General features: G+C 38.5%; 1 protein-coding gene across 1 annotated transcript in view; it reads left to right on the top strand.

The window, feature by feature from the left end:
- The window catches only part of CPE (carboxypeptidase E), a 32,629-nt gene extending 8,186 nt beyond the window's left edge, over positions 1 to 24,443 (top strand). Inside the window, exons 3-8 of the mRNA XM_077752734.1 lie at positions 2,087 to 2,204; positions 3,408 to 3,590; positions 13,846 to 13,985; positions 18,460 to 18,559; positions 21,925 to 22,043; positions 23,636 to 24,443. Of these exons, the coding sequence (XP_077608860.1) occupies positions 2,087 to 2,204; positions 3,408 to 3,590; positions 13,846 to 13,985; positions 18,460 to 18,559; positions 21,925 to 22,043; positions 23,636 to 23,734 (759 nt within the window). The 3' untranslated portion in view covers positions 23,735 to 24,443. The remainder of the gene's footprint in view (positions 1 to 2,086; positions 2,205 to 3,407; positions 3,591 to 13,845; positions 13,986 to 18,459; positions 18,560 to 21,924; positions 22,044 to 23,635) is intronic.
- Positions 24,444 to 27,042: the final 2,599 nt, after the last annotated feature.

Raw genomic sequence — 27,042 nt, 5'->3', positions numbered from 1 at the left:
TCATACATTAACACAGTAATTTAGAAGACTATTCAATGACATGAAAAAGTATTTGTTATGTGCTGTGAAACAAAAAGGGCCACATATGAAATGATACATAAATGATCACATTTGAAAAATATATAAGTGCATTGGAAAGAGACTGAGAAAGATACATGTAAATGTTAGCAGTGGGTATCTTGAGAAGGTAAAATTATGGGTAATTTTAATTTTTCTTTGTGTTTGTCTCCTTTACATTTTCTACAATAAACATTTTTTATTTTTTTTAATATAGTTTATTGTCCAGTTATTTCCATATAGCGCCCAGTGCTCATCCCAACAAGTGACTTCCTCAATGCCCATCACCCATTTTCCCCTCTCTCTGGCTCCTCCATCCACCGTCAGTTTGTTCTCAGTATTGGTTTGCCTCCCTCTCTCTCTGTTACTATTTTTTCCCCATCCTCTCCCCCATGGTCTTCTGTTAAGTTTCTCCTGATTCACTTATGAGTGAAAACATATGGTATCTGTCTTTCTCTGCGTGACTTCTTTCACTTAGCATAAAACCCTTGAGTTCCATCCATGTTGCTACAAATGGCCAGATTTCATTCTTTCTCGTTGCCATGTAGTATTCCATTGTATAGATAAACCACATCTTCTTGATCCATTCATCAGTTGTTGGACATTTAGGCTCTTTCCATGATTTGACTATACAGTAAACATTTTTAAAGTTTATTTATTTTGAGAGAGAGAGAGAGAGAAAGAGAGAGAGAGGCAGAGAGAAAGGGAGAAAGAATCCCAAGCAGCCCAACATGGGGCTCCATGTCATGAACTGTGAAATCATGACAGTGAGCCAAAAGGCAAAGTCAGATTACTGAGGCACCCAGGTGCCCCTACAAAAAACAATTTTTATAGGAAGAATGAGATAAATGAATTAAACAAATAATAAAAAAACACCCTATTCTAAATCACACTTTTTCACAAGTTGTAAGTTGCCTACATGAAAAATAGGTAGTTTTGATATATTAAAGTTGACATACTTACAAAAACATGGGCTTTATAGTTTCAGTAACTGAATCCTCAGCTGTGTGAACCTAGATATATTATTGACACACTCAACCCCTAGATTCTTCCCTGTGAAGGGGAGATGAATATCTTTGTGTATCCAATGGGAATGTGGTGATGCTCATTCATAAACTGAACAGAGCTACAGAAATATAGGATCTTACTGTAACCATCAAACCCTACTGATGCTGTTAGATTTTCTGTCCGAATGAACGGTATGGATCACATCTCCAGGAAAATGTTTTTCTTTTTTTAAATCAGTGAGGTACTTGGGGATTTGAGAGTCTTCCTAGTTAGTATTAACAATTCATGACATGAAAGATCAAGCTCCTGGCTCCAGATTAATTCTTTGCTATAAATTTCTTTCCTCCTTTGTTTGTTCCTCCTCCAAGATATGAAGGGCTGTGAGTCATTAAAAGACAGCATGAATTTCTGAAACGTTTGCCTTTGTTTAAAATGGTTTTCTTAAAGTAAACTGATGTTTTGCAGTGAGTTTTGAAAGAGACTCAGTTTAATATTTTTTACAGAGACAGTGTTAGAAGTAGAGGGAACTGGAAAAATAGTAAGCAATAGAAGAAAATAATAATTATTAATAATAAAAGAAATAAACTCTACCATATATTTCTAGAGTTTAATCACTGTAGGGAAAGAACCTAGTTCTTCAACTATTTTCTTTTTTCCTTTCCTTACTCTTAGCTATTATTAACAAAGATCAGCTGGAGATGCCTCAGAATTTGTAAGTGATTTGCATGACGGTTTTCAAGTTTCAGAGAGAAAACAGCTGGCAGCTCACAAAAGTAAAACTTATAAGGAAATTTACACACTATTGCAATATTTTTTTATTATAAGCGAGAAGATAGAGATGGAAATGCTGTTCTGACTGGAATCTTTTTTATCTTTATGAAAACAGCCACAAAGTGCTTGAAATATGCCCAGCTTTCAAGGATTGTTGTTCTTGTTTTCCTTTTCTGTGCCTTTCCTGTCAGGTGATCCCGCCACTGATAACCACTTGTATAATCCTTTTAATCTCTAATCTTGAATCCAGCTTGCTCCTGAGACCAAGGCCGTCATTCATTGGATTATGGATATTCCTTTCGTGCTCTCTGCCAATCTCCACGGAGGAGACCTTGTGGCCAATTACCCGTATGATGAGACTCGGAGTGGTAGGTGTTTTTCTTGTTTCTTTCATGGTTCAAGGTTTACACTTACTTTATGAGGATTTATAGAACAATTTCTATAATATTCTTTTAAGGAACTGGTCATTAAGTGATTTTCACCTGTAGAAATATATATGTTTAACAGAAACATCCCTTGTTTCATGAGGCACAGGTATATATGGCAGAAAAGGACTGTAAGTTTTTCATAAGTTTAGTTGAAGAGGAAGGTGATCTTGACAGAATGCAAGAGAAGGGGAGAAAACAGACATCATACTTGGATCATTCTTGAACTGGTAGAATGGAAAGAGAATAGAAGGTATATGGGTGTGTGTACAAGATGGCTTAAAAACGGAAGCAGTCTTGCCAGAGCTTGATGAGGGTCCATGTGATCTCTAGTATCTTACCGTATATTCACACTTTTCCGATTGGAGCTATTTCTAGTGGTGTGAGGGAGGGGAGTGATACTTTGACTTTCTCTAACTAGTTTTAGTTAAATTTCAGGCACAGCAAACTTTAGCCAGATAGTTATTTTCAACTTTTTTTTTTTTTTCTACAAGAAATTTCCTGCTTTGGATGGATTCTCAGGGGATTTTGATGAATTGGTTTCTGTAAGCAGAGGATAATAATTTTAGATATTGGAAACTTTGAGCTTTGAGGAAAAGTCTCTGCTGAAACATCATGAAAATTTAGAGATTTCATAGTTTGTCAAGAGCTGGGAAATTTAAAAGCCTAGCATACTTTGTAATATATGAAGAAGAATATAGTGTATCCAAATGTGTATTATTTATTTCCATTATACATAACAAAAGAGATCTTTTAAAACATTTAAACTCAAATACTAAAAATAGGTGTGAGAGTGGCTCACGGTGGCTGTGAGGTTGGTACGGGTACATTTTTAAAATAAAAATTTTAAGAATGGAAATCTTACTGTTTTCTCAGGTCTAGTTCACCACAAGTTTATCACCTTCTCTCCTGAAGCTTTCAGTTCATAAGTGCATTCTGCCCAATTTCTACATTGTTGCATGGAACGGAATGTTATAGAACTTAAAAACTAAGTGTAATTGTTGAGCTCTTAACCTTCACTCCTCTTCCATAGTGATGTAACTAAAGAAGTGCATCAGCAAGAGCCAACACTGAATCACTCTTCAGGAAACATGGAGTGCTCCTTGGTCTGTGCTAATATCTTTAATCTGTGGGTTTATTCACTAGGCAGTGCTCATGAGTATAGCTCCTGCCCAGATGATGCCATTTTCCAAAGCTTGGCTCGAGCGTACTCCGCTTTTAACCCACCCATGTCTGACCCCAATCGGCCACCATGTCGCAAGAATGACGACGACAGCAGCTTCATAGATGGAACAACCAATGGTGCTGCTTGGTACAGTGTACCTGGCGGTGAGTTTCTGTTTTGCTTTTTGATCATGTGATAGTGAATTCTTTATAATTACCATCTAGCTTTAGAGATTTTTCAGTCTTCCTCAAACATTAAGAAATTGGCCAAACTTATAGTTCAGCCATTAAAATTGGTTTTCTGGATGAATGGTTGCTGTGTATAGTTTTGGTTTTGTTGATTTTTAAAAATCAAGATGCTAACTGAAGACATAGAAGAAATGAAGTAAAGACACCTATTGGGAAAATATAAATTGCATATTATTAGTACCCTATTTTTTAAATTCTGGCCCTAGGGAATAAGATAACTTCCTTATGATATGTTAGTTAGGCTTTTACTATAGGTAAGTGTATATTTTGGAGTGCGGGCTTTGGCTTTTAGCATATCTTGGTCTATATACCGTTTTTTTTTCCTTTTAGATGATGGGATACTGTTGACTGTCTGATGTGTAATATTAGTTTATATTCACTACTGTAATAAGCACTATTAAATCGTGAAACTCTTCATCTTTTCTGGGGTCTGCAGAGGGAAAACCCACATGCAGCATGACTGCTGGAGGAAGCATCTTCTAGGCAACCAGGGGAGGACTCCTGGGTCCCTTTGCTCCACAGGGATTTTAGAATTGTTATTTTCCTTCTTTCCTTTCTTCCTTCCTCCCTCCCTCCCTCCCTTCTTTCTTTTTTAAATTTATTTATTTATTTTCAGAATGACAGAGAGAGAACAGGAGGGGAGGGTCAGAGAGAGAGAGATCCCAAGCAGGCTCTGTGCTGTCAGCGCACAGCCTGATGCAGGTTTTGAACTCATGAATCATGAGATCATGACCTGAGCCAAAACCAAGAGTCTGTCACTTAACCGAGCCCCTACAGAGCTCTTATTTTCATGGCTACCTGGACCACCACAGTTGTGTAGAACTCACTCTACTGAGGATGAAGAATGAAATGTAAAGATACTGATACGGTCTTTTTCTCCTCTTTGCCCAAGAATGATTTTCTATGACCCGCCTGAAAATGGAAGAGAATTAGGGCAGTAGCAGCACTAGCTAATTATAGGGTTTTGTTTATTTCTTGTATTGAAGTATGGCCTGAGAAAAATATTCTTCCTGATTTTGTTTCTCATATATGTTTATTCTGTTTCAGTTTCATTTTACATCAGGCCAGATCACACTGAGCACTTTTTCCCCATATAGCTTGAGAAATGAAGTCAGATTTAGGATTTAGACTATGCTGAATACATCAGATGGGAAGACATTTTATATTTCAGTTTTTATAAAATCTTTAGTGATCCCTTTGGAATTACCTTTATGGACAAACAGTGTATTGTCTACCAAATACCAAGAAATCCCTATCTGTAAAATAATGACTATGATATTAATATAATCTTAGAGATTATGAACCACAAAAATCAGTCAATGAAACCTTTGACTTTCTCTAGCTCTCTAGTGAATGAAATCAGTGCCCTTAGGTCCATGTTTTCTGGAAGCAGAGCCTGAGATAGGGATTTGGATGCTGGTAATTTATCGAGGAAGTGCTCTTTAGGAATAAAACCCTGTTTGGAAGTGAGGGAAGCAGAGTAAGGAGGGAGATAGAACTGAGCGAGGATGTGGTCCTAGGGGCAGCATAGCCTTGGCCTGGGCCCTTGGGAGAAAGGCCTGAATCACAGGCAAGGTTGTCCTGCCTTGAGGATTGCTCTGGAGGGTTTTGGAATGAAAGTAGGAGATAGAACCCCGAAACCAGGTGGTTTCTATCACCAATTCTGGAAAGCAGGGGCAGCTCTGAGTTCTTAACAGCCAACACTTAAACAGCAATTCGGGGATGGACACTGGCTCCGGAAAAGCAGGGGCACCTTGCTGGCCCAGTTGGGTAAGTGTCCAGCTTCAGCTCAGGTCATTTTCTCACAGTTTTTAAGTTTGAAACCCCCATGGGGCTCGCTACTGTCAGCACAGAGCCTGGCTTCATTCCTCTGTCACTCTCTCTCTCTGACCCTCCCCTGCTCACTCTCTCTCTATCAAAAATAAATAAAAAACAACAAAATAAAATAAATAAATAAAAAGCAGTCTGGCGGCACCAACAAAATGCACTACTAATTTGAATCAGGTTCAGAGTAAAATTTTCTGGGTACAGAATCTTCTCTGTTGGTGCAGTTTGAATTATTATTATGCCTCAAATGTAGTAGATACTCAGTGATTGTTAAATTAATATGTAGTATATTATTAAGACTCTCAATCTCTCAGGAAGATATTGGGATATTTGTTAGACTTAAGATACTCTGTGATTGTTAAATTAATGTGTAGTATGTTATTAAGACTCTCAGTCTCTCAGGAGGATACTGGGATATTGGCTAGACTTAAAGAACAAAATAGCGTGTCAGATCATCTTACACGACTGTGCAAGCTCTTCCCTGATAGTAAAGTAGGTTTAGCGGGAATTATGTTTCTTTAGCAGGCCAGTAAGGGTTGAGTATTTGGGTCTTGAATAAAAAACATCATTTAAAAAATTTATTTTTCCCCCAGGTTCATTAACATATATGAACCTAACATCATAACATAACACACATAATGTTGCGTATAACATTGTGTGAAGATATACAATGTGGTTTATTTCATGTATGCATTGCATAAGTGATTACCTAACAAGGTTAGTTGACACATCCATCACTTGATAATTGCCATTTTTCTTTTTTGTGTGTGTGATGAGAACATTTAAGATCTACTCTCTCAACAACTTTCAAGTATATACTACAGTATTATTAACTATCGTCACCATGCTGTACATTACGTCCCCAGGACTACTCATAATTGACAGTGAGTACCCGTTGACCAACATCTCCTAATTTCCCTGTCCCCCTCTGGGCAACCACTGCTCTACTCTGTTCCTATGAGTTTGGCTTTTTAAAATTTCATATGTAAGTGAGATAATTTAGTATTTTTCTTTGACTTATTTCACTTAGGATAATGCCATCAGGGTCTATCCATATTGTTGCAAATGGCAAGATTTTCTTACTTTTTGTGGCCAAATAATATGCCTTTTTAAATTATCTTTTTTATTTTCTTATCCATTCGTCTGTTCATGGGCACTTAGGTTGTTTCCTTGTTTTGGCCACTGTGAATAATGCTGCCATCAACAAAGGGGTGCAGATATCTTTTCTAGAGATTGATTTCATTTTCTTTGGATGTCTATCCAGAATTGGGATTGCTAGATCATAACAGTAGTTCTGTTTTAAATTTTTTGTTGGGAAGCCTCTGAACCTACCATGTTCCATAGGGAAGGTACCAATTTTCATTCTCACCGACAGTGCGCAAGTGTTCTCCTTTCTTTGCATTTTTGCCAGCACTTATTATCTCTTTATGATAATCGCCACTCTAACGAGTGTGAAGTGACATCTCATTGTGGCTTCGATTTGCATTTCCCTGATGATGAGTGAGTGGTGTTGAGCATCTTTTCATATGTCTGTTGGCCATTTCCATGTCTTCCTTGGGAAAAATGTTGAGTTGGGTTGTCTGTCCATTTTTAATTGGATTATTTGTTTCTTTGTTTTTGAGTTGTATGAGTTCCTTATATATTTTTTATATTAGCCCCTCATCAGATAGTTTGCAGATACTTTCTCTCTTTCTGTATATTGATTGCCTTTTCGGTTTTTGGCTGTTTCTTTTTCTGTGTGGAAGTTTTCAGCTTGATGTAGTCCTGCTTGTTTATTTTTGTTTTCTTTGCTTGTGTTTTGCTGTTACATGCAAAAAACGATTGCCAAGACCAATTTCAAGGAGCTATTTTCCTATGCTTTCTTCTAGGAGCTTTATGATTTCAGTTCTTACACTTACTTTTTCAATCCATTTTGAGTTCGTTTTTGAGTATGGTGTCAGATAAAATTCCAATGTCTTTCATTTGCATGTGGATATCCAGTTTTTACCAGCACCTTTGATTAAAGAGACTATCTTACCCCCCTTGAATATTCTTGGTTTCCTTGTCAAAAATTAGTTGATTGTATGTGCAGGATTTATTTCTGAGCTCTTGATTCTGTACCTTTGATCTCTATGTCTGTTTTTATGACAGTAATCAACCATATAGTTGATTACTATAGCTTTGTAGTACAGATCAAAATCAGAAAATATAATGTCTTCTGGCTTATTCTTATTTCTCAAGATTGCTTCTGTTATTTGGTGTCTTTTGTGGTTCCATATAAATTTTAGGATTTTTTTTTCTGTCTGTAAAAAAATGCCATTGGAATTTTGGTAGGGATTGCATTAAATCTGTAGATGGTTTTGAGTAGTATGGACATTTTAATCATATTAATTCTGATCTATGAACACACTATATTTTTCCACTCATTTGTGTCTTCTTCAGTTTCTTTCATCAATGTCTTATAGTGTTTAGTTTATAGATCTTTCACCTCCTTGGTTAAATTTATTCCTGAGTATTTTATTGTTTTTGATACTATTGTAAATGGGATTGTTTTCTTTCTTCATTTTGTAGACAGTTCATTGTTGGTGCATAGAAATGTAACTGATTTTTTTAGGTTGATTTTGTAGCCTGCAACTTTAATGAATTTGTTTATTAGTTCCAACAGTTTTTTGGTGGGATCTTTAGGACTTTCTATGTAGAAGATCATGTTATCTGCAAACAAAAGAGTTTTACTTCATTTTTTTTTTCCAATTTGGATGTCTTTTTTCTTTTTATTGCCTGATTACTTTGGCTATAACTTCTAATACTATGTTGCAAGGAGTGTTGAGAGTAGGCACCCTTTTCTTGTTCTGGATCTTAGATTAAAAGCTTTCAGTCTTTCACCACTTTGTATGATGTTAACTGTGGGCTTGTCATATAGCCCACTATTATATTGAGGTACATTTCTTTTATATCTAATTTGCTGAGAGTTTTTTTATCATGAAAAGATACTGACTTTTGTCAAAAATTTTTAATACAATTTTTGAGATGACTATGATTTTTATCTTTTATTCTATCAGTGTGATGTCACATTTGTTGATTTGCCTATGTTGAACCATCTTTGCATCCCAGGTATGAATTCTATATGATCATTTTAATGAGCTGCGGAATTCAGTTTGCTAGCATTTTATTGAGAATTTTTGCAACTGGGATACTGGCTTGTAGTTTTTTCTTTTAATGTCCTTATTTGGCTTTGGTATCAGGGTAATGGTGACTTGTAAAATGAGTTTGGGAGTGTTTCCTTCTCTTCAATTTTTGGGAAGAGTTTTAGAAGGATTGCTGTTAATTCTTCTTTAAATGTTTGGTAGAATTCACCAGTAAACCATCTTCTCCTGGGCTTTTCTTTGTTGGGAAATTGTTGATTGCTGGTTCAGTCTCCTACTCATAATAAGTCTGCTTCAGATTTTCTGTTTCTTCATAATTTGGTCTTGGTAGGCTATTTGCCTATAGGAATTTATCTATTTTTTCCAGGTTATCAGATTGTTGGCCTCATTCACAGTAGTCTCTCTCTCTCTCTCTCTCTCTCTTTTGAATTGAAAGGTAAAGTTTTGTTGGTGCCTGTCTCTAAAAGGGTTGGGACCATTTTAGCAAGAAACCAAATAAATAGTTCCACTATCTCTGTTCCGTAACAGCAAGTTATTATAGCAAAAAGGAGAGAGCGTAGGTTTTAGATTCATGCCTCAGTTACACCGCTTTCTAGTTATATTTGTCCCAACTGTGACACATTAAACATATGATACAAAGATGGCTTTTAGCATCTATATAAACAACACTGCCCTGAAAATTTTAGCCAGTGCAATAGAATTGACAAGAAAAAATAAAGATGGAGAAAAAACATGGAAATATGAAACATCATGTTGCATTGAAACAATCATTGTGCAGAGGACAGAATTGTCTACTCTCTTGATTAAAAGTCCCAATAGATTTTACTGACTAAATATGGCATATACATACAGTAGAATATTATTTAATCTTCAAAAAGGAGATCCTGCCATTAGCAACAACATGGTTGAAACTGAAGGACAGTATGCCAGGGGAAATAAGTCAATCTCACAAAAACAAATACTGCACAATCGACTTATATGAGGTATTTAAAATAGTCAAGCTCATAGAAACCCAGAATATAACAGTAATTGCTCCAGGCTGAAAGTGAGGGAGAATGGGGAGTTCAATGGGTATCAATTTTCAGCTATGCCAGATAAGTAAGTTCTAGAGGTCTGCTCTATGACAAACTGCCTATAGATAATGGTACAGTATTATGCACATGAAAACTTATTCAGAGGGTAGACCTTATATTAACTATACTTAGCACAAAAGGAAAAAGAAACAAATGTATTTTTGTCATATCAGTTATAATGTCTTCTCTTTAATTTCTGATTTTTTTTGAGTCATCTCTCTCTTAATTCTTAGTCTAGTTAAAGTTTGTCAGTTTTGTTTATATTTGAAGAAAATCCCAGCTGTTAGGTTTGTTGATCTTTCCTTTTGTTTTTCTTGTCTCTATTTCATTTGTTTCTGCTCTGATCTTTGTTATTTCCTTCCTTCTGCTAACTTTGGGCTTAGTTTGTTCTTCTTTTTCTAGTTCCTTGATGTATCAAGTTAGACTGTTATTTGAGATCTTTCTTTTTTCTTAACGCAGGCATTTATTGCAATAAACTTTCCCCTTAGAAGTGCTTTTGCTGCATCCCATAAATTTTGGCTATATTTCTATTTTTGTTTTATGATATTTTGGTTTCCCTTTTTATTTCTTTTTTGACCCATTAGTTGTTCGGAAGTGTGTTGTTTTAATTTTCTACATAATTGTGACTCCATCCTGGATAATATTCCATGTAGGCTTGAGAATAATGCGTAATTCTGCTGTTGCATGAAATGTTACATATATGTCTGTTAGGTACATTTGGCCTAACATAGAGTTCAAGGGCAACTGTTACCTTATTGATTTCTGACTGGATAACTATCCATTATTATTGATAATGGATATTGAAAGTGGGATATTGAAATCTCCCACTATTATTGTATTGTTGTCTATTTTTCCCTTCCAGTCTGAAGTATTGCTTAATATATTTAGATGCTTCAGTGTTGAGTGCATATATAATTTTTAAGAGTTATGTCCTTTGGTGAATTTACCCTTTTATCTTTTATAATGACCTTCTTTGTCTCTTGTTACAGCTTTTTGGCTCAAAGTGTATTTTGTCTGATAAAAATATAGCTATCCCTGTTTTTTTTTTTTTTTTTTTTAGGTTTCCATTTGCATGGAATATCTTTTTCCAATCCTTCACTCTGACTTTCATTGTCCTTAAAGATAACGTGATGCTCTGTAGGCACAATATAGTTTAGTCTTGTTTTTGTTTTGTTTTCTCTTTTAATCCACTCACTCTATGTTTTTATGGAGAATTTAAGCCATTAACATTTAAAGTGATTATTGATAGGTAAGAACATATTAATAGCATCTTATTGTTTCCTGGCTATTTTGTAGTTCATTAGTTCCTTTCTTCCCCTCTTTCTGCCCTCCTTTGTGGACTGATGATTTTCCTTAGTGATATGCTTTGGTTCCTATACTTTTATCCTTTGTGAATCTACTATAAGTTTTTACTTTGTGGTTATCATGAGGCTTGCATCTTATAGACATAACAATCCATTTTAAGGTGATAACAGCTTAATTTTGATTGCTTACAGAAGCTCTTTGTACTCCTTTCCCCACCAAACCTTTGATGTTTTTGATGTTATAGTTTACATTTTTTCATGTTGTGTATCCATTAACAAATTATTGTGGCTATAGTGATTTTAATACTTTTGTTCTTTAATCTTCATACTAGAGTTAAGTGATTAAAACACTAGTATATTACAGTGTTAGAGTATTTTGAATTTGACTATATGTTTATCTTTACCAGTATGTTGCATAATTTTATGTTTCCATATTACAAATTAGTATTCCTTCATTTCAGCTTGAATAACTCTTTTCAGCATTTCTTGTAAATAATTTCTAATGGTGATGAACTTCCTCAGCTTTTGTTTGGGAAAGTCTTTACCTCTCCTTCATTTCTGAAGGACAGCTTTGCTGAGTAAAGTATTCTTGGTTGGCAGGTTTTTTCTCCTAGCACTTTGAACATATCATTCCACTCTTTCCTGGCCTGTAAGGTTTCTGCTGAGAAATCTGCTGAGAGCTTTCTTGGGGGGGGGGGGCTTGTTTTTTTGTTTTTTTTTCCCCCTCTAGCCGCTTGAAAGATTATCTCATTGTCTTTGATTTTTTGCCTGTTTTATTATACTATGTCTTGGAGAAGATATTTTTGAACTGAAATATTTGGGGAACTTTGAGCTTCATGAATTTGAATATCCAAATTTCTCCTTGGATTTGGGAAGTTCTAAACCATTATTTCTTGGGACTAGCTTTCTGCCTATTCCATCTTTCTTCTCTTTCTGGGACTCCAGTGATTTATAGATTGTTTACTTCATGGTATTCTGTAGTCTTGAGGGCTTTCATCACTCTTTTTCATTCTTTTTTCTTTGTTTTCCTATGACTGGATAATTTCAAATGACCTGTTTCTGCCCACTGATTCTTCTGCTTGATCCAATCTTCCATTAATGCTCTTACTGCATACCACCTGCCCCTTCCCCACCATTTAATTCCTTGTACTTTTTAGCTCCTGGACTTCTGTTTGATTCTTGTTATGATTTTTATCTTTCTGTTAAACATCTCCTTTTGTCCACATATTATTTTCCTGATTTCATTGAATTGTGTTTCTATGTTTTCTTGTAGCTCACTGAGCTTCCTTGAAACAACTATTTTGAATTTTTTATTGGGAAAATCACAGATCTCCACTTCTTTGGGGTTGGTTACTAGAAAATTATTGTGTTCTTTTGGTATTGTCACGATTCCTTAATTTTTTTCACGTTCCTTGAAGTCTTGTGCTGCTGCCTTCACATTTGAAGAAGTAGTCACCCCCTTCGGTCTTTAATGACTGGCTTTGGTAGAGTATAGCTTGTTAGCTCTGTTAGGGTTTCTGAGGCCTGATTTCCCAGACCTTTTCTATGATATACCTGCTCCATACTTCTTAGGTGGAGAGTTCTTGAAATTGCATACTTCTTTTGATTTGGCAAGGTCCAGACCAATTGCTGATAGACTCTTTAAAAAAAAATTTTTTTTTTAATTATTTATTTTGTGTGAGAGAGAGACAGAACATGAGCAGGGGAGGGGCAGAAAGAGAGATGGAGACACAGAATCCTGAGGTGGGGCTCAAACTCACAAACCATGAGATCAATATCTGAGCTGAAATCAGATTCTTAACAAACTGAGCCATCCAGACTCTTGTTTGCTTTCTCCAGGGCAGTGCTAAACACCCAAATTTCAGTCCTTTCTCTCAGGCCTGCAGAGTTGGGCCAGCTGTCTGTGCGTGCTTGTTAGGCATCTGCAAAGGCTCGCTGTTGCTATTGTCAGCGGCATGGATGGAGAGCTGGCCACAGGGTGAGAAGTGTGTGGATGGGGTGTGCAGAATGTTAGAGGAGTGCCTGTGGGCCAGTTTGGGGTGGTCTGCAGGCAAGGTGACCCCAGCCTCTAATGGGCAGGCTTCCTGATGGAATCTGTGACATCGTTAGTAAGATCCACATCCCTCTAATGCACTCTGAAAGTCTTGGCTACTGTTCTGTCAGCCAAGTCAGGTAGCATACTTTAGTTTTCTGGATAGGGTGAGAAAGAAGCTGTGTCCAGCACAGCTCACTCACAGGCTCCCACTTTTCTTGTGGGAGAAATCATGGACCCAAAAGTTCTCTCTTGGCATTGAGCTATGCCACCGTGGGGAGCAGGTGATGCAAATAAAGTCAAACCATTACTGTCACTTTCTTCAATGCATCCAATCTCGGATTTTTTTCTGCCAGTGGTGTACTAAGCCTTTTGCCCTGGACTCTCAGCCTTCCACAAAGGCACTCTGTTCTGTGGGCGATTGCCAAAATCAGTGTTCTTTTTTTGAGGAAGATGGTAAGAAAACCCCTATTTTGTCATTTTGATGTCATTGCTCCCAGTTTTCTTCTTTGAAGCCAATGCCAGCAACACAGAATGTGGTGGATGCCTACCTTAGTGCCCTATAGCAGCAATACATTAAGTTAAGTAACTGCCTAAGAACTTGAGAGAGTTTGTGCTCTAAGGCAGTAACAGTCTCTCAGTTATGTTGTTCTATCCCTTATGGGAGGTGATTCTTCCTTGTGGTTTCCCACAGACTACTCAAAATGCCCTGGTTGGTGTATCTTTTACTTGGCTCTCAATTCGGCAGCACGGCTTGTGTAGAGTTTCAGTCTCTGCATGTGTATTTTGACTTTCCATTTGGTGCCTTGGCAGGAATGCAAGACTTCAATTACCTCAGCAGCAACTGTTTCGAGATCACCGTGGAGCTTAGCTGTGAAAAGTTTCCACCTGAAGAGACTCTGAAAAGCTACTGGGAGGAAAATAAAAACTCCCTTATTAGCTACCTCGAGCAGGTAAACACCATCTCCAGCGTAATATGGGAGATCTAAGAGCATTTAAGCCTGGCGTACATCCATTTCCTCAGAGGAGCCCAGTCCAGAGGGGTCTGGCTGACTCATGAGGACTCTGCATTTGGAAAACATGTCAGTAGGGGTCCAAACAGGCTTTCATTTGTCAAAGGTCTTGTGGTTCATGAATATTCCCCGAGAACGGACTAAGCTGAGATTTGTGGGAAGTGAGGTGATCCCTTGTTTTCATTCATATTGCTCTGAGCCAGGCAGTCCAAGCACCCTCCTCCACCCTGGTCATCTTGGGGCAGTCAGGCATCCTTGGTAGGACTGGGACAAGGGTGAGGTAAGTGAGACACTGAGCCTCCAAAATTTAAGGAGGCACTTTTTCTCGGAGGCATGCGGGTATAGGATTAGCATCTGAGTGTGAGTGCTCCCTTAAATTCTGTACCCCACACATGCCCCGCTTGTCTCAGCCTCGACTTAGTGGAATCCCAGGTAATCATAATAATGATAGTTTACCTTTACTGGGCGGTTACTGTTTCCCAGACATTGTTCTCAATGCCTTACACGTAATCATTAATGCATTTAAATTTCACAACAAACCTATAAAGAAAGTTGTATCAGGATCATCATCTTCATCTTCTTCATCATCATCATCATCATCATCGTCATCGTCATCATCATCGTCATCATCATCCCTGAATTAAAAATGAGGAATCCACGACCAGATAGGGTAAATAGCCTGCCTGAAGTCACTCAGGCAGAATTTTATACCAGGCTGTCTAGTTCCAGAATCACCATGGCACATTGCCTCTGATGTCAGAAACCTAGATCTTCACTAGAGAGGCACTTATGTAAACATTCCTGTGGGGTCTGTACAGAGAATTCGGAGGGGAGTCTCATCATCTGCCAGAGTTAGATACCTTACCTACTGAGACTCAATGCAGCCACCCCCCTGCCAACCGCCTATCTCTATACTCCGCACATCTCTATGCTACATAGACATTGGCACCAGCGGCTGTGGGGGTGCAACAGACTTAAGGACTCCGTTCCTTGCCTGCAGTGCCTTGAGAGACTTCAGATCCCACTCTGTATATGGCTGTTCACACCCAAAGCCAGATAGGGTGATATCAGTTTCACATGCCAGCAGATAGTCCAGATTAATTTAAAAACGAATTTGATATGAATGAATACTATTAGATAAACATGAAGCTATTTGCATATATGTCGACACATAAACATACACATATGAAACGGATGCATTTAAAAAGATGTCAAATCAGCTGAAGCATTCTTTTACGTGTCAGATATCCATATGATACCTTACCAAAAGAGATTCTCATGGAATCGATCCACTGTTATAGACAATGATTAAAAATTACTTATTACACAGGATTTTTTTCAATCAGTGGAATCCTGCTTCATGTTAGGCATTTTCAACAACAAAGGCTGAGGATAATTAACCATGTTGAGCCTACAACAATCTTGATAGGAACCCTCCAATAGGGTCTTCTTCGAGGAGGGCTGTAAATGTATTCTTCAGGTAGAGGAAGTAAGATGAGCCTCCTTGGTATGTGGTCTCCATTTAGGTATCAAATAATTCCTCCTTAATACAGTGCTTTTTATTTTATTTACATACTTTTTTTCAGCAAAAGTTGATTCAGCTACTCTTGTGTCCCAAGCACACCATGAGGCCCTGGGGGCAGTAACTGACCTCATATTAGTGAGGTTCAGAACCATCACTACCTAATCACAAGAGACGATGATAAATGCTAAAGTAAAAGTTCAGTACAAAGAAAAATGGCCGGGCACTGGGTCCCTAACCCAGTCCCGGGGGTTCAGAAAAGGCTTCTTTGGGACTACTGTAAGATTTACTATAGTTGAAACACCAATAAGATTATTACTCTGATCATCAGTTAAACAACAGATTCAGCTGCTGCTTAGGTCTTGGTTCTTAAGAAAGCACTAAATACAAAACAAAAACGCAAAAGTGTACCATCAGGAAAGAGGAGAATGTTTGTTATATTTAGGTGGCAGGTAGGCATGTATTAATTCATCTAAAAGCTATACCAATTTATATAGAAATAAGCTGAAAAGAAGAGGGTCGTGCAGACCTGTTTTATGCCACTTGGAATAAGAATCTGATCTGTACACAGATCAAGCGGTCCACCCTGTAGGACATCAGTGTAATGGTGCAAATTGTACAGAAGCAGTACGAGTGATACTTGGATTGAGCTCATCCAACTTGGATTATAGAACATTCTAATTTAGGGAATCAAAGGCTGATGACATATCAGTGAAGACTGCTAGAAGTTCTGTGTTGAAATTATTTTACTGACAATGAGACAGAGTATGGTGGGGATCAGTAATTGAACACCTGGACCTAAAGTCTAATCATGGACTAGTTTACGGCTCATGGAAAATAGGTGATTAGGAGGTCTAATTCTGTAATTCATTGAGAGGAAATCCCTTGCAGAGTTTTAAAGGGATGTTTGCAGGAACTGGAGTTGTAAAGTTAATTAGGATAAATAGTTTGCTGTGGTGGAATGCCTCTCACTCAATAGATTTGGAACAGTCTGGTTCTCAAAATTCCCCCCCAAATTCACAAAGAATGGTTCATGGGTGCTTGCATCAAAATCACCTGGGTTCTTGTTAAAGATGTTTCCTGTTCCACCACTGGATCCCACTCCCTGCATGGTACGACCCCCAAGTCTCCATTTCAGCAAGCACTCTGGGTAACACTTAAGTATAGGAGGGCTTAAGGGTTACTACTATGCATAGTTCTAGTAACAATGGAGAATCTTCTGGTTTTTTTCCCCAGCTTTGGTTGATTGATGTCCTAGAATCTAAGGAGAGAGCATTACAGGAGGGACAGGTGTAGCACATAGTTTCTTCAGACATGAGTGAAATTTGAATTTCTCTGTGATTTCCTTTGCAAAAGCCATAAAGTGACAGCATCTTCCGATCTGCATTCATGTAGAGTTGTCAGAGCCTATAACACTTCCATTGAGATTTATTACTACAGTGGAATTTTTCAGAGAAGTTTGCTCTCAAGCTGGCTTATCAGAAACAGATACTTATTTCACTATTTGTTAAACTGCAGACCGTAAGTCATGGGTTGTAGCGGCAGAAAAAAGTAATGAATATTAACTGGGTATATTTATGCCTAATGCTGGTGAATTATATGATTTTGGAGTGATTATTTGACTTGTTTTTCAATGATAAGGAAATTTAAAATTTTATTTCTCTAAGGTTCATAATATTGATAATACCAGGATTATAATGCCTCATGATGAATAAAGTACATGTCGGTAAATAACTGCTTGGTTGCAAGCTTTCTTAATTTCTTTGATGAGTCCTCATCTCAAGAAAATTTGTATTTTTTCTCTGATTTTCTGCTCTATGTGTATCTCTCTGTAAAAATCTTCAGATCCCCAAGTTGCCTTTAGAAAAAAGGAGGACATGTGATTTTTATAATTTTAGAGGTTTTGCTTTAAAAAAATAGCAAATGCAAAAGGATTTGCTGATAATCAGGGGCATCCCTTTGCATAGACATTGTACCACTGTTGGATTTATTCTCTGGTGACAAAGGCATACCTGGGACTTATTCTGCCTTCTGTAGGAAAGATTCCAGTATCCTCAGTAGCAAAAGATAACTCCCTTTCTAGGGCTGGGTTGAGTGCGGATTAAACTGAACCTTTGTGAGCTCGGGAATCTTCTGTTCAGTAATTAAGCTTCCTGAATTACCATTTGGTATTCCAGAAGCACTTTCTCAGGAACCTGAAGTGACTCTGTCACTTCAAACACATATTGATTTAGTTGAACCAGTGTTTCAAAATGAAGGAAAAGAGCCCTTTTCTAGTTTGCGTTGCTTTAGTTGTTGACTGCCACTTAATTCGGGGGCATTATTCTCAACAGCATCTCTTTCATTTTCTTTCTCAATCTAATCTTCAGGTTTGAAGTTCACAGATCTTTCATGTCACTTGTTTTCAAGCAAATAATATTGTTTGATTGCAAGAGCAGTCACAGTATGTCTTTTTATTCAACACGAACGTGCATTAAAGCGCCGTAATGTAATGTCCTTCTTAACTGGCAATGGCCATACAACCTATACACAGGTGACCAAATGTAAGCGGGACAAAGCCATGAAATATGCTCAGACCGGACCTGCTTTACAGATGTGATAGACAATTGTTTTGGTTTTCCCTTTGGCGGTTCGGAAGGTACTTTAATGTCTTTCTTTGACTCAGAACGAGATTTCAATTCGCAGGGGATTTTTTTCCCCCCTCATTTGTCCACTTGCGAAAAAGCAGTGTAAAGAGTGTTCCAAAAAATTCAGCAGCCTCTTGAGCATATTTGGATCCTTCAACAATGAGGATCTACAGTATTTTGCTAGAAAGTAAGGAGATTCTTGACACGAAATGTGTTGTCAGTTCATTTCTAATATGATTTTTGTGGTTTTTCTTGACCTTCGCAGATCCACCGAGGAGTTAAAGGCTTCGTCCGGGACCTTCAAGGTAACCCAATTGCCAATGCGTCCATCTCCGTGGAAGGAATAGACCATGATGTTACATCTGGTGGGTGTTCTTTGCCACGATCTGGAGGCTCTAGCATTATACACAGAACATGATTACTTGTCATCATAGTTAACCATTTTTATGCTATTCTAAGCAAAATGATGGAATGCCTCCTGTCTCTTTACCTCCCTCTCCCCCAAGCTTTGATCTAGTTACATTTCCTTTGTGGGAGCAAGTCTGGCGGTTACTCTGGACGGCTGCTGGCTTAGAAATTGAGGTGCAGCAGATGGCGCCCTTTCCTCAGCTGTCTCAGCCTGGAACTGCCGCGTGGCGCCATCTGCTGGAGATTCCGTGGGGTTCCTGAGGCACAGGCTGACGAACTAGCTGAAGTTGAATTATCAGTGTCTTAAGTGCTGATAAGCTGTTAACTGGTCGACCTCAGGAGGGAGTGAAAAGAGTAGGAAAGAAAAATGCCAGTGTTTTGTGTGTCTAGGATTTCTCATGCATTTCTTTATTTAATCTGTATGAAAAATCGAGACTCACTCAGGGTTAAACCGGGTGTTAACAGAATTGAGGTGGATGTTGGCTATTTCTAAGTTACAAACCCCATTTCCATTTTCTCCATTTGGGGACAAGGATGTATTTTCCTGGAAAACCTACCTAGCCCCGTTCCATTTATCCAGCTCATTTTAGTTTAACTGGCTTTTGTTGGCATCCTTTCTTTCTTTCTTTCTTTCTTTCTTTCTTTCTTTCTTTCTTTCTTTCTTTCTTTCTTTCTTTCTTTCTTTCTCTCTTTCTTTCTTTCTCTCTTTCTTGTTTTATTTATTTCCGAGAGAGAGACAGCATGAGCAAGGGAGGGTCAGAGAGAGCAGGAGATACAGAATCTGAAATAGGCTCCAGGCTCTGAGCTGGCAGTCAGCACAGAGCCCGACACGGGGCTTGAACCCACGAACTGTGAGATCATGACCTGAGCCGAAGTCAGACGCTTAACCGACTGAGCCACCCAGGCGCCCCTGTTGGCATCTTTTCAACAACAACAATATGTGTTTATGTATAATCTACTCAACTTATTTCTAGACCTTGTAATTAATGAACCTTTACCTTATTTTCCAAACCACTCTACACCGTTACTTCTTTTCTTAACCTCCTCATTTATAACTTGTATATTTTAAGAATCCTTAACATTTTCCCTTTAAAGCTCCATTTATTTATTTAACAAATATGTATTAAAACCCCACAAGATGTGGCCAGCACATCTTGCCCTGCCAACCAATAAATATACCAGAATCTGTGCCAAGACATTGCTCCCTTAGGGGCGCCCAGACCTTGATCCCCTTGTGGCCACATGAAGTCTCTTCTGTCGGTGAACCCTAGTGCCATAGAGATATGATTTTCTCTGCATTCCATGTTACAAGTATTTTAGGAGAATCTAACGTGGGGAATGCACATAGGTAGGAGTGAAATCTGAGTAGACTGTGGGACACTCCACCTCGTTGAGGGCAGAGTAGTAAGCAGGAATGGAATCCGAGGTAGAGAGACAACCACGCACATTGTTCTGGAAGCCCAGAAGTATTTCAGGATGGAGAGGCTGATCCAGAGTGCCAGGTAGGCTGAGCCTTGTGCATGAGCCAGTGTGGAGAATCCCGACAGGATGTTTCCGCGGACCAGTGGGGGCCTGATCGGAGGGTCTAAGAGACACCAGGAGAGACAGTAGAAAAAGAGAGTATTGACAAATCTTTTCAGACATGTTGCTCTAAAGCGAAGGAGATAAGTGATGCATCTGCTGAAAGGAGATGCGGGGGTCAGAGGAAGACTGGAAGAGGTGGCCGTGGGGTTTTCTTTTTTCCGATTTCATTTTCATAGTGAAGTAAGATGTAAAGCATCGACTGGGAGTGAGGATGAAGAGGATGTCTCAGCGGTGTTAGGAAAAGGGAGAAAGTGGGAAATGTCCACTAGGATCTTGCTACTCAGAGCCCCCCCCCCCCCACCAGCAGCGCCCTGGAGCTGGTTAGGAATGCAGAATTTCAGGCCTCCCCCCAGGGCTAGTGAATTAGAATTAGCAGAGTGCCAAGTTTTCAAGGTGATTGATATGCACTGGTCTAGGAGGATGGGAGAATGAAAAGACCATGATGGAAGGCACTAGAAGGAAGGCAGGTAGTTCCCTCCATTCGGTTGGTGTGTACGTGGCGACAACTGGTGAGCATGGGGTGTTTCCTCCAGCCCCCTGCAGCTGGTGGCAGGTGGAGGGCCGGAAATGATCTGGGGGGGGGGTGGCTTGCCAGGCTTGTATAACCAAGAGGGACAAGCAGATGAGTTGAAGGCACATGGCTTCAGTGATTGTAGGGAACCTAACCTAGGTTAGGAGGGGGCTGTGGACATGTGGGGTGAGAAAGCATGTGAACCTTACCTCTGCTTAAGAATTCTCCGGAGAACTTATTGAAAATGCTGTTCCTCCAAGCACTCCGGAACAACGTAGTCTGAATCTTCAGAAATAGAAATTTCTCACAAGTTCCTCAGGGTTCTTCCTCCCTGATGGATAAAGCAGATGTAGTGCATATGCACAATGGAATGTTATGCGGCGGTCAGAGAGAGAAATCTTGCCATTTGCAACAACGTGGATGAAACTAGAGTGTATTATGCTAAGCGAAATAAGTCAGTCAAGGAAAGATTAATATCATGTGATTTCACTCATATGTGGAATTTAAGAAACAAAACAGATGAACTTAGGGAAGGGAAGGAAAAATAAGATAAAAAGAGAGAGGGAGACAAACCATAAGAAACTCAAATACCAAGAACCAGCAGGGGTGTTGGGTGGGGGATGGGCTACAGGGGTGATGGGCATTACGCAGGGTACTTGTTGGGCTGAGCACAGGGTGATGAATCACTAAATTCTACTCCTGAAAACATTTTTATGCTATATGCTAACTAACGTGGATTTAAATAAAATTTTAAAATCGTAAAATAAATAAATAAAACCTAAAAGAAAGAAACAAAACAAAAAGCCCCGAACAGGTACCTCAGGTTTCTGGTGAGGCTGTCTTACACCACACTTTTGTGAAGCACCGATCTTGACTTAGACCATTGGGTCTTCCTGACAAGGTACTTGGCCGGAATCAAAACCCAGCATCAAATGCCCCAAACCCCTGACTGGGGGCTTTATATTATCTTTTGACCTGTGTCACACCTGACATGATTATGAGGATCCATTATCTTAGAAGATTTATTGACAGTTTGACATTGATATCTGTCAAATTACTATTAGAAATTACTTCCTCTAGGAGAATGTAATACTCATTTCAATGGAATTTTTAAAAATTCCGTAAACATCTACTTTAAAAATAGGGAATCGAAGAAATTACACTGAGGTACACCGAGTATTCCTAAAATGGCATAATTATGTGATTTGATATTTTGTTTCCTTACAGCAAAGGATGGTGATTACTGGAGATTGCTTGTACCTGGAAACTATAAACTCACGGCTTCAGCTCCAGGCTATCTGGCAATAACGAAGAAAGTAGCAGTCCCTTATAGCCCTGCTGTTGGGGTAAGAAATCATAATTGCTAAGATTTATTAAGCACTTAATATGTGTCAGGCATATTTAAGTGATTTATATTTAGTTTCATAATAACCCGATGGGATAGGTAGCACTAATACCCCCATTTAACAGAGGAGAAAAATGAGGCCTAGCAAAGTTGAGTGACTTGACCAAGGGCTCCTTGGTTGATTTTTATACCATTGAATGTGAGGCTCCCTTATTGCTTATCAATTTTTTGAAGACATCCACAAGAAAATCAAATACAACTTAAAAAAATTAAACTTTTATTTGCCACATTGATTTCAGTTTAACTGAGATTTCTGTTCCTTTTATTTTTTTATTTCTAGCATCCAGTATAATACTTTACTTAATGAGTGTTTGGAGAAATTGATCATGCATGCAAGGTGATTTTAGGCACTAACCAAACTTTTATTAAGCACATATTATGAGAAAGACCCTCTGCCAAGCGCTATCAAAAACGGCAGGTTTTTTTTTTAAGTAGGTGCTGCGTATTTTGCTAGGAAGGTGAGGATTCTCCTGCTATCTTTGTATTACAGTTTTGGAACCAGGGAATGGCCTGCAGAATTTCCAGTCGAAAGGCTTGCTTGTAAAGAATGTACTGCATTTTTGTTCATGTACCAGTTTGGAGTCGAAGTGCAAACAGAATATCTCGAGTCCTTTAACTGGTGCTTTGCTTTTCGTTGTGTGTATGTGTACATTCGGCTGTATACGTATTAAAATCAAGAAGTAAATTTGGGCAAATGAAACCTGGAAAAAAGTAGCCCCAGAAAGAGATTGTAAAACATTCAATGATTTGGATTTTAGCTTTCTCCAGTGTTACTTTAAGGAGGTAGTGAGTGTAATTCCTAAGTAACTAGGGGCTTAAGTGGCCAGATGAAAGAACTCTTAGTTCTTTGATGTAAAATATCATTTTAATTTCTGATTCATTTTCCTATTTATTTATTTAGTTAGTTTTTGAGTGAGAGAGAGAGCAACACAGAGAGGAATAATGCTTGTGCATGTGAGCAGGGGAGGTGCAGAAGGAGAGAGAGAGAATCTTATGGAGGCTCCATGCTCAGTGAGGAGCTCCACGTACGGGGCTTGATCTCATGACCGTGAGATCCCAACCTGAGCCGAAATCTGAAGTCAAAGGCTTAACCAACTGAGTCACTGAGGTGCTCCAAGGAACTCTTTGTTCTATTTGCAATGAGGACAGAGGTATCCAGAGGGCCTGAGAAGGGTTGAGGTTGGGGAGCACAAATTTTGAATAGCCAAAGGTAGAAAGGTAGAAAATCGATTATAAATTACATCTTCTTATTGGAGGGAAAACTGACTTTAAATAATCTGCTTTTAAATAATCCTGCAAGGCTGTTCGATCAAAGCACATTTCAAACATAATGGCTTTTGATTGTTTTTTTCTTTTCCTCTGAAAGTATCTTTTGTTCATCACAGGAGATTTTTAGGATATATTATAATTCAGGTGGCTATCCTGAGCTTATCCTATAAGATCTAAAACTGCACTTATTATTATTTTTTTAATTTCAGCTTTTAAAAGTACACATGCAGTTGGTAACAACATATTCTTGATTTTCTCCTTTAGGTTGATTTTGAACTGGAGTCATTTTCTGAAAGGAAAGAAGAAGAAAAGGAAGAATTGATGGAATGGTGGAAAATGATGTCAGAAACTTTAAATTTTTAAGAAAGCTTCTAATTAGCTGCTTTTAATCAATCTATCGATACAATGTAGTATGATGTAATGTGGCCATTTTCTTTTTAGCTCTTGTGCAATATTTAACATTGATTTATTTTTAATCATTTAAGTATTAATAGATATCACTTGAAATAAACACTTAGACTTTTAGGTAAAAATATAAGAACTTGGTCTGTTTCTTCTCATGTAACATTCATTTTCCTACATAAATGACATGGAGGACTATAGAAAAGGTTTAAACGATCTTGTCATTTTATACTTAAATGCATATTCTGTGTGTTATTTACGATCCAGAACTTTTTGAGTAATTGTAGCTTTTAAAAATTAATGAAGTCCTTTTAATGTAATTGGTGACCAACCCACAGAGTGAATGCCACTGAAAAGGTCAACAGCTACAGTTTGATGTTGTGAGCATTATACCGCAAGACTTAAATAGTTCAGTATAAATTGTCATTTGTCTTGTGCTGACTCACTATATAAGCATGATCTTGTTAATGCATTTTTTGGATGGGAAGGAAATATAAATGTCTAGAAAGGGATTTTACAATGAGAATGGAAATTGACTTCCTGCTTGTACATATAGGGCGATACTGTTATATTATTCGGCCTGTTAACGCTACTTAAAAGTTTAGGGTTTTCTCTTGGTTGTAGATTGGTCTAGAATTGCATCCTGAATGAATAAAGGTAAAAAAAATTATCCCCATGGTCTTTATTTTAACTCTCTATGATTTTTGGTCTAGAGTGGTGGTCTTGTGATTAAAAAGTGTATTTCCTTGATAATGGGCTCTCACTTGTAAATCCTCACCATTTAAAAATTTATCCAGTGATGGCCATTTGCCAAGCACAGGGCAAACTCTGTGTATGTTATTGTGGTGGACCAAAGGTTCTGACTCCATAGCTCTTATGGATCAGTTGTGGACACAGGCTTTAAATACATGTACACAGGAATGAGTATGTGATTATCCATTGTGATAAGTAAAATGGCAGGAACAAATAGGGTGTGCAAAAGCAGAGAATGATAGAGAAACTTAAATCAGACCAGCTGAGGGGGGCTCAGAAATAGCCTCTTGATACAGGTAAGCTCAGGCCTAAAATATGAGCAGGTGTGAGCAACGCAGTGACTGAGTACAGGTATGTGTGTGTGTGTTTGTGTGCATGTGTGCATGCGTGTGTGTGTGTGTGTGTGTGTGTGTGTGTGTGTGTTGGTTTGGTCGATCAATATATCCAGGTATGGGTTTTTGTTAAAGTAATGTTAACTGTTGCAATACCAGACCCACAAATATATGATGGCTTAAGCACAATAAATGTGTATTTTTGACTCAGATACGTGTAAGAGATACCTGAAGTCACTTCCGCCCATGGCTTATTGCCCAGAGCTAGTCCCATAGCCTGTTGGATCACAGTCTTTAGTGAGCAACACTGTCACTACTGTAGTTCTCCCTTCTGGTTGCTAACACAGGTTTGCTCTCCTTTTGTCCACATATGGAAGGAACTTAACCCCTCCACAAGTGAGACAACATAAATCAAGACTTTGAGTTTCAAGTTTGGGATTTTTGAGTGATCCCACAATAACCTCTATATCAGAGCAGCATGTGGTCCTTCTTGCTCCAAAAATCTACAGACAAAAAAAAAAAAAACAGGTTATATGCATCCTTCACACCCAACATACAATAGAATAGGGTCAAGATAATGTTGTAAACACTCCTACTTGAAATGGTGAGGAATGAGTGGTGCATAGTAGCCACTGGTCTACAGCAATTCTGCAGTCTTGCCAAGTGGGTATTCTAGGCCTCCTCTTCTGGGGATGGAGAATGGTCCTGCTTTCAGAATTGGTTCTGGTCTCTGGAAGGTGCTTTTCTGCTTTTATTCTCCAAGGCCATGACGTGACACTCTTGAACTCCTTCTCTGTCATTCATTTAAGACCTAGGTTGATGGAGGTGCACCATCTGGTATGTGGGACCTCCCCAAGTCCCTGAAGCAGATGGAAAGAAAGACTGAAGTATCAAGATTGGATCTTTTATTGACTTAGCTTGGGAATGACACATGCCAGCTCTTCTCACAATCTGTTGGCCAGGACTAGTCCTATATGTTTGCCTAACTGAGCAGGATGCAGGAAATACGGAGGAGCAGATGACTGTCTCTGCCACCAAACCAAGTCAGCTACACATTCAGCTATTGGAAAGGAGGTGCTCATTCCATGTAGTCTTGAATCCATTTGTCATGATACAGGGTTTCAAAGGTCTCCACTTTCCTGGCCATGCTCTCAACATGCTCTGATTTATCAAATGAAGGGTTTAGAATCGAGTGCTGTTGAGGGGGAAATTCCTCTTGGCCAGTGTTTCTGTGCTGCAGGACCCCCCCCCCCCACTGGAATAAAACTGGCTTCTATTCCCACGTCTCACTCACTCCTTCCTACAGTGAAGTTAATCACTTGTTAGGTGATGGCAGGTAAGCTAACCTCATCGGGTGAACAAATCTATCAAAGGGTACTGTAAGCTTCCTTTTTCTGTTTCTTTTCTGCCCTAGACAGAGGCAGCTCCAGACTCTCCCTTAGGTGTGAGGTAGGCTTTGGTTGGGTATGCAGGGACAGGAAGAGCCTGTGGGCATAGAATATTAATAGGCTCTTTGTATCACAGATCCAATGTCATTTTCTCCAAATAGTTTATCAATAATAAGGCTATTTAACCTGTCTGTTGGTTTCCTGTGTCTTACTTTGCAGCTGGTTCTGAACTCAGGAATGGAAGAAATGGGTACTATGTGTTGGATCCCTAAAATTTTCAAGAGGTAGAATACTATGTTAGGTGTTCCTGTTTTTGCTTTTGCTTTTTTCCAAAAATCAACCAGCTGTGCTCGCATTTTGGGTACCATACTTCTCTTAATACAGTCTAAGATGGACGGACATTTTTTGGAGGTTTTATGTCACATTGTTGCCTCGTATAAATTTAGCAAAAATGAAAACTCTGCAAGAAAGTTTTTGATTTAGTCTGAAAGTAACTGTTAGAGCAGGTAAGAACGTGGAAGATCTGAGGGCTGAAGATTAATGAGATCTGGATTCTGAACAACAGGGCTAAATTGTTGTAGGTAATACAAATCAGAAAGGGAGGGGGCTGGGGAGTTGATTTTCATGAAATAACAAACACATTTTAAAGTCTGCTTTTTTCCCCTTCATAGACAGTGAAAATCAGACATATTATGGAAGAAATAGCTAATCTCTACTCACATTTTGATTTTCAATTCTTTGCATAAACAAAGATAAACAATACTTGCAGAAAAGGAACCATGAACTTTGATATTTA

This window comes from Crocuta crocuta, unplaced genomic scaffold, assembly GCF_008692635.1.
Source record: "Crocuta crocuta isolate KB4526 unplaced genomic scaffold, BGI_CrCroc_1.0 scaffold346, whole genome shotgun sequence".
Taxonomy (NCBI): domain Eukaryota; kingdom Metazoa; phylum Chordata; class Mammalia; order Carnivora; family Hyaenidae; genus Crocuta; species Crocuta crocuta.
This window is presented reverse-complemented; position numbering and strand designations above follow the sequence as displayed.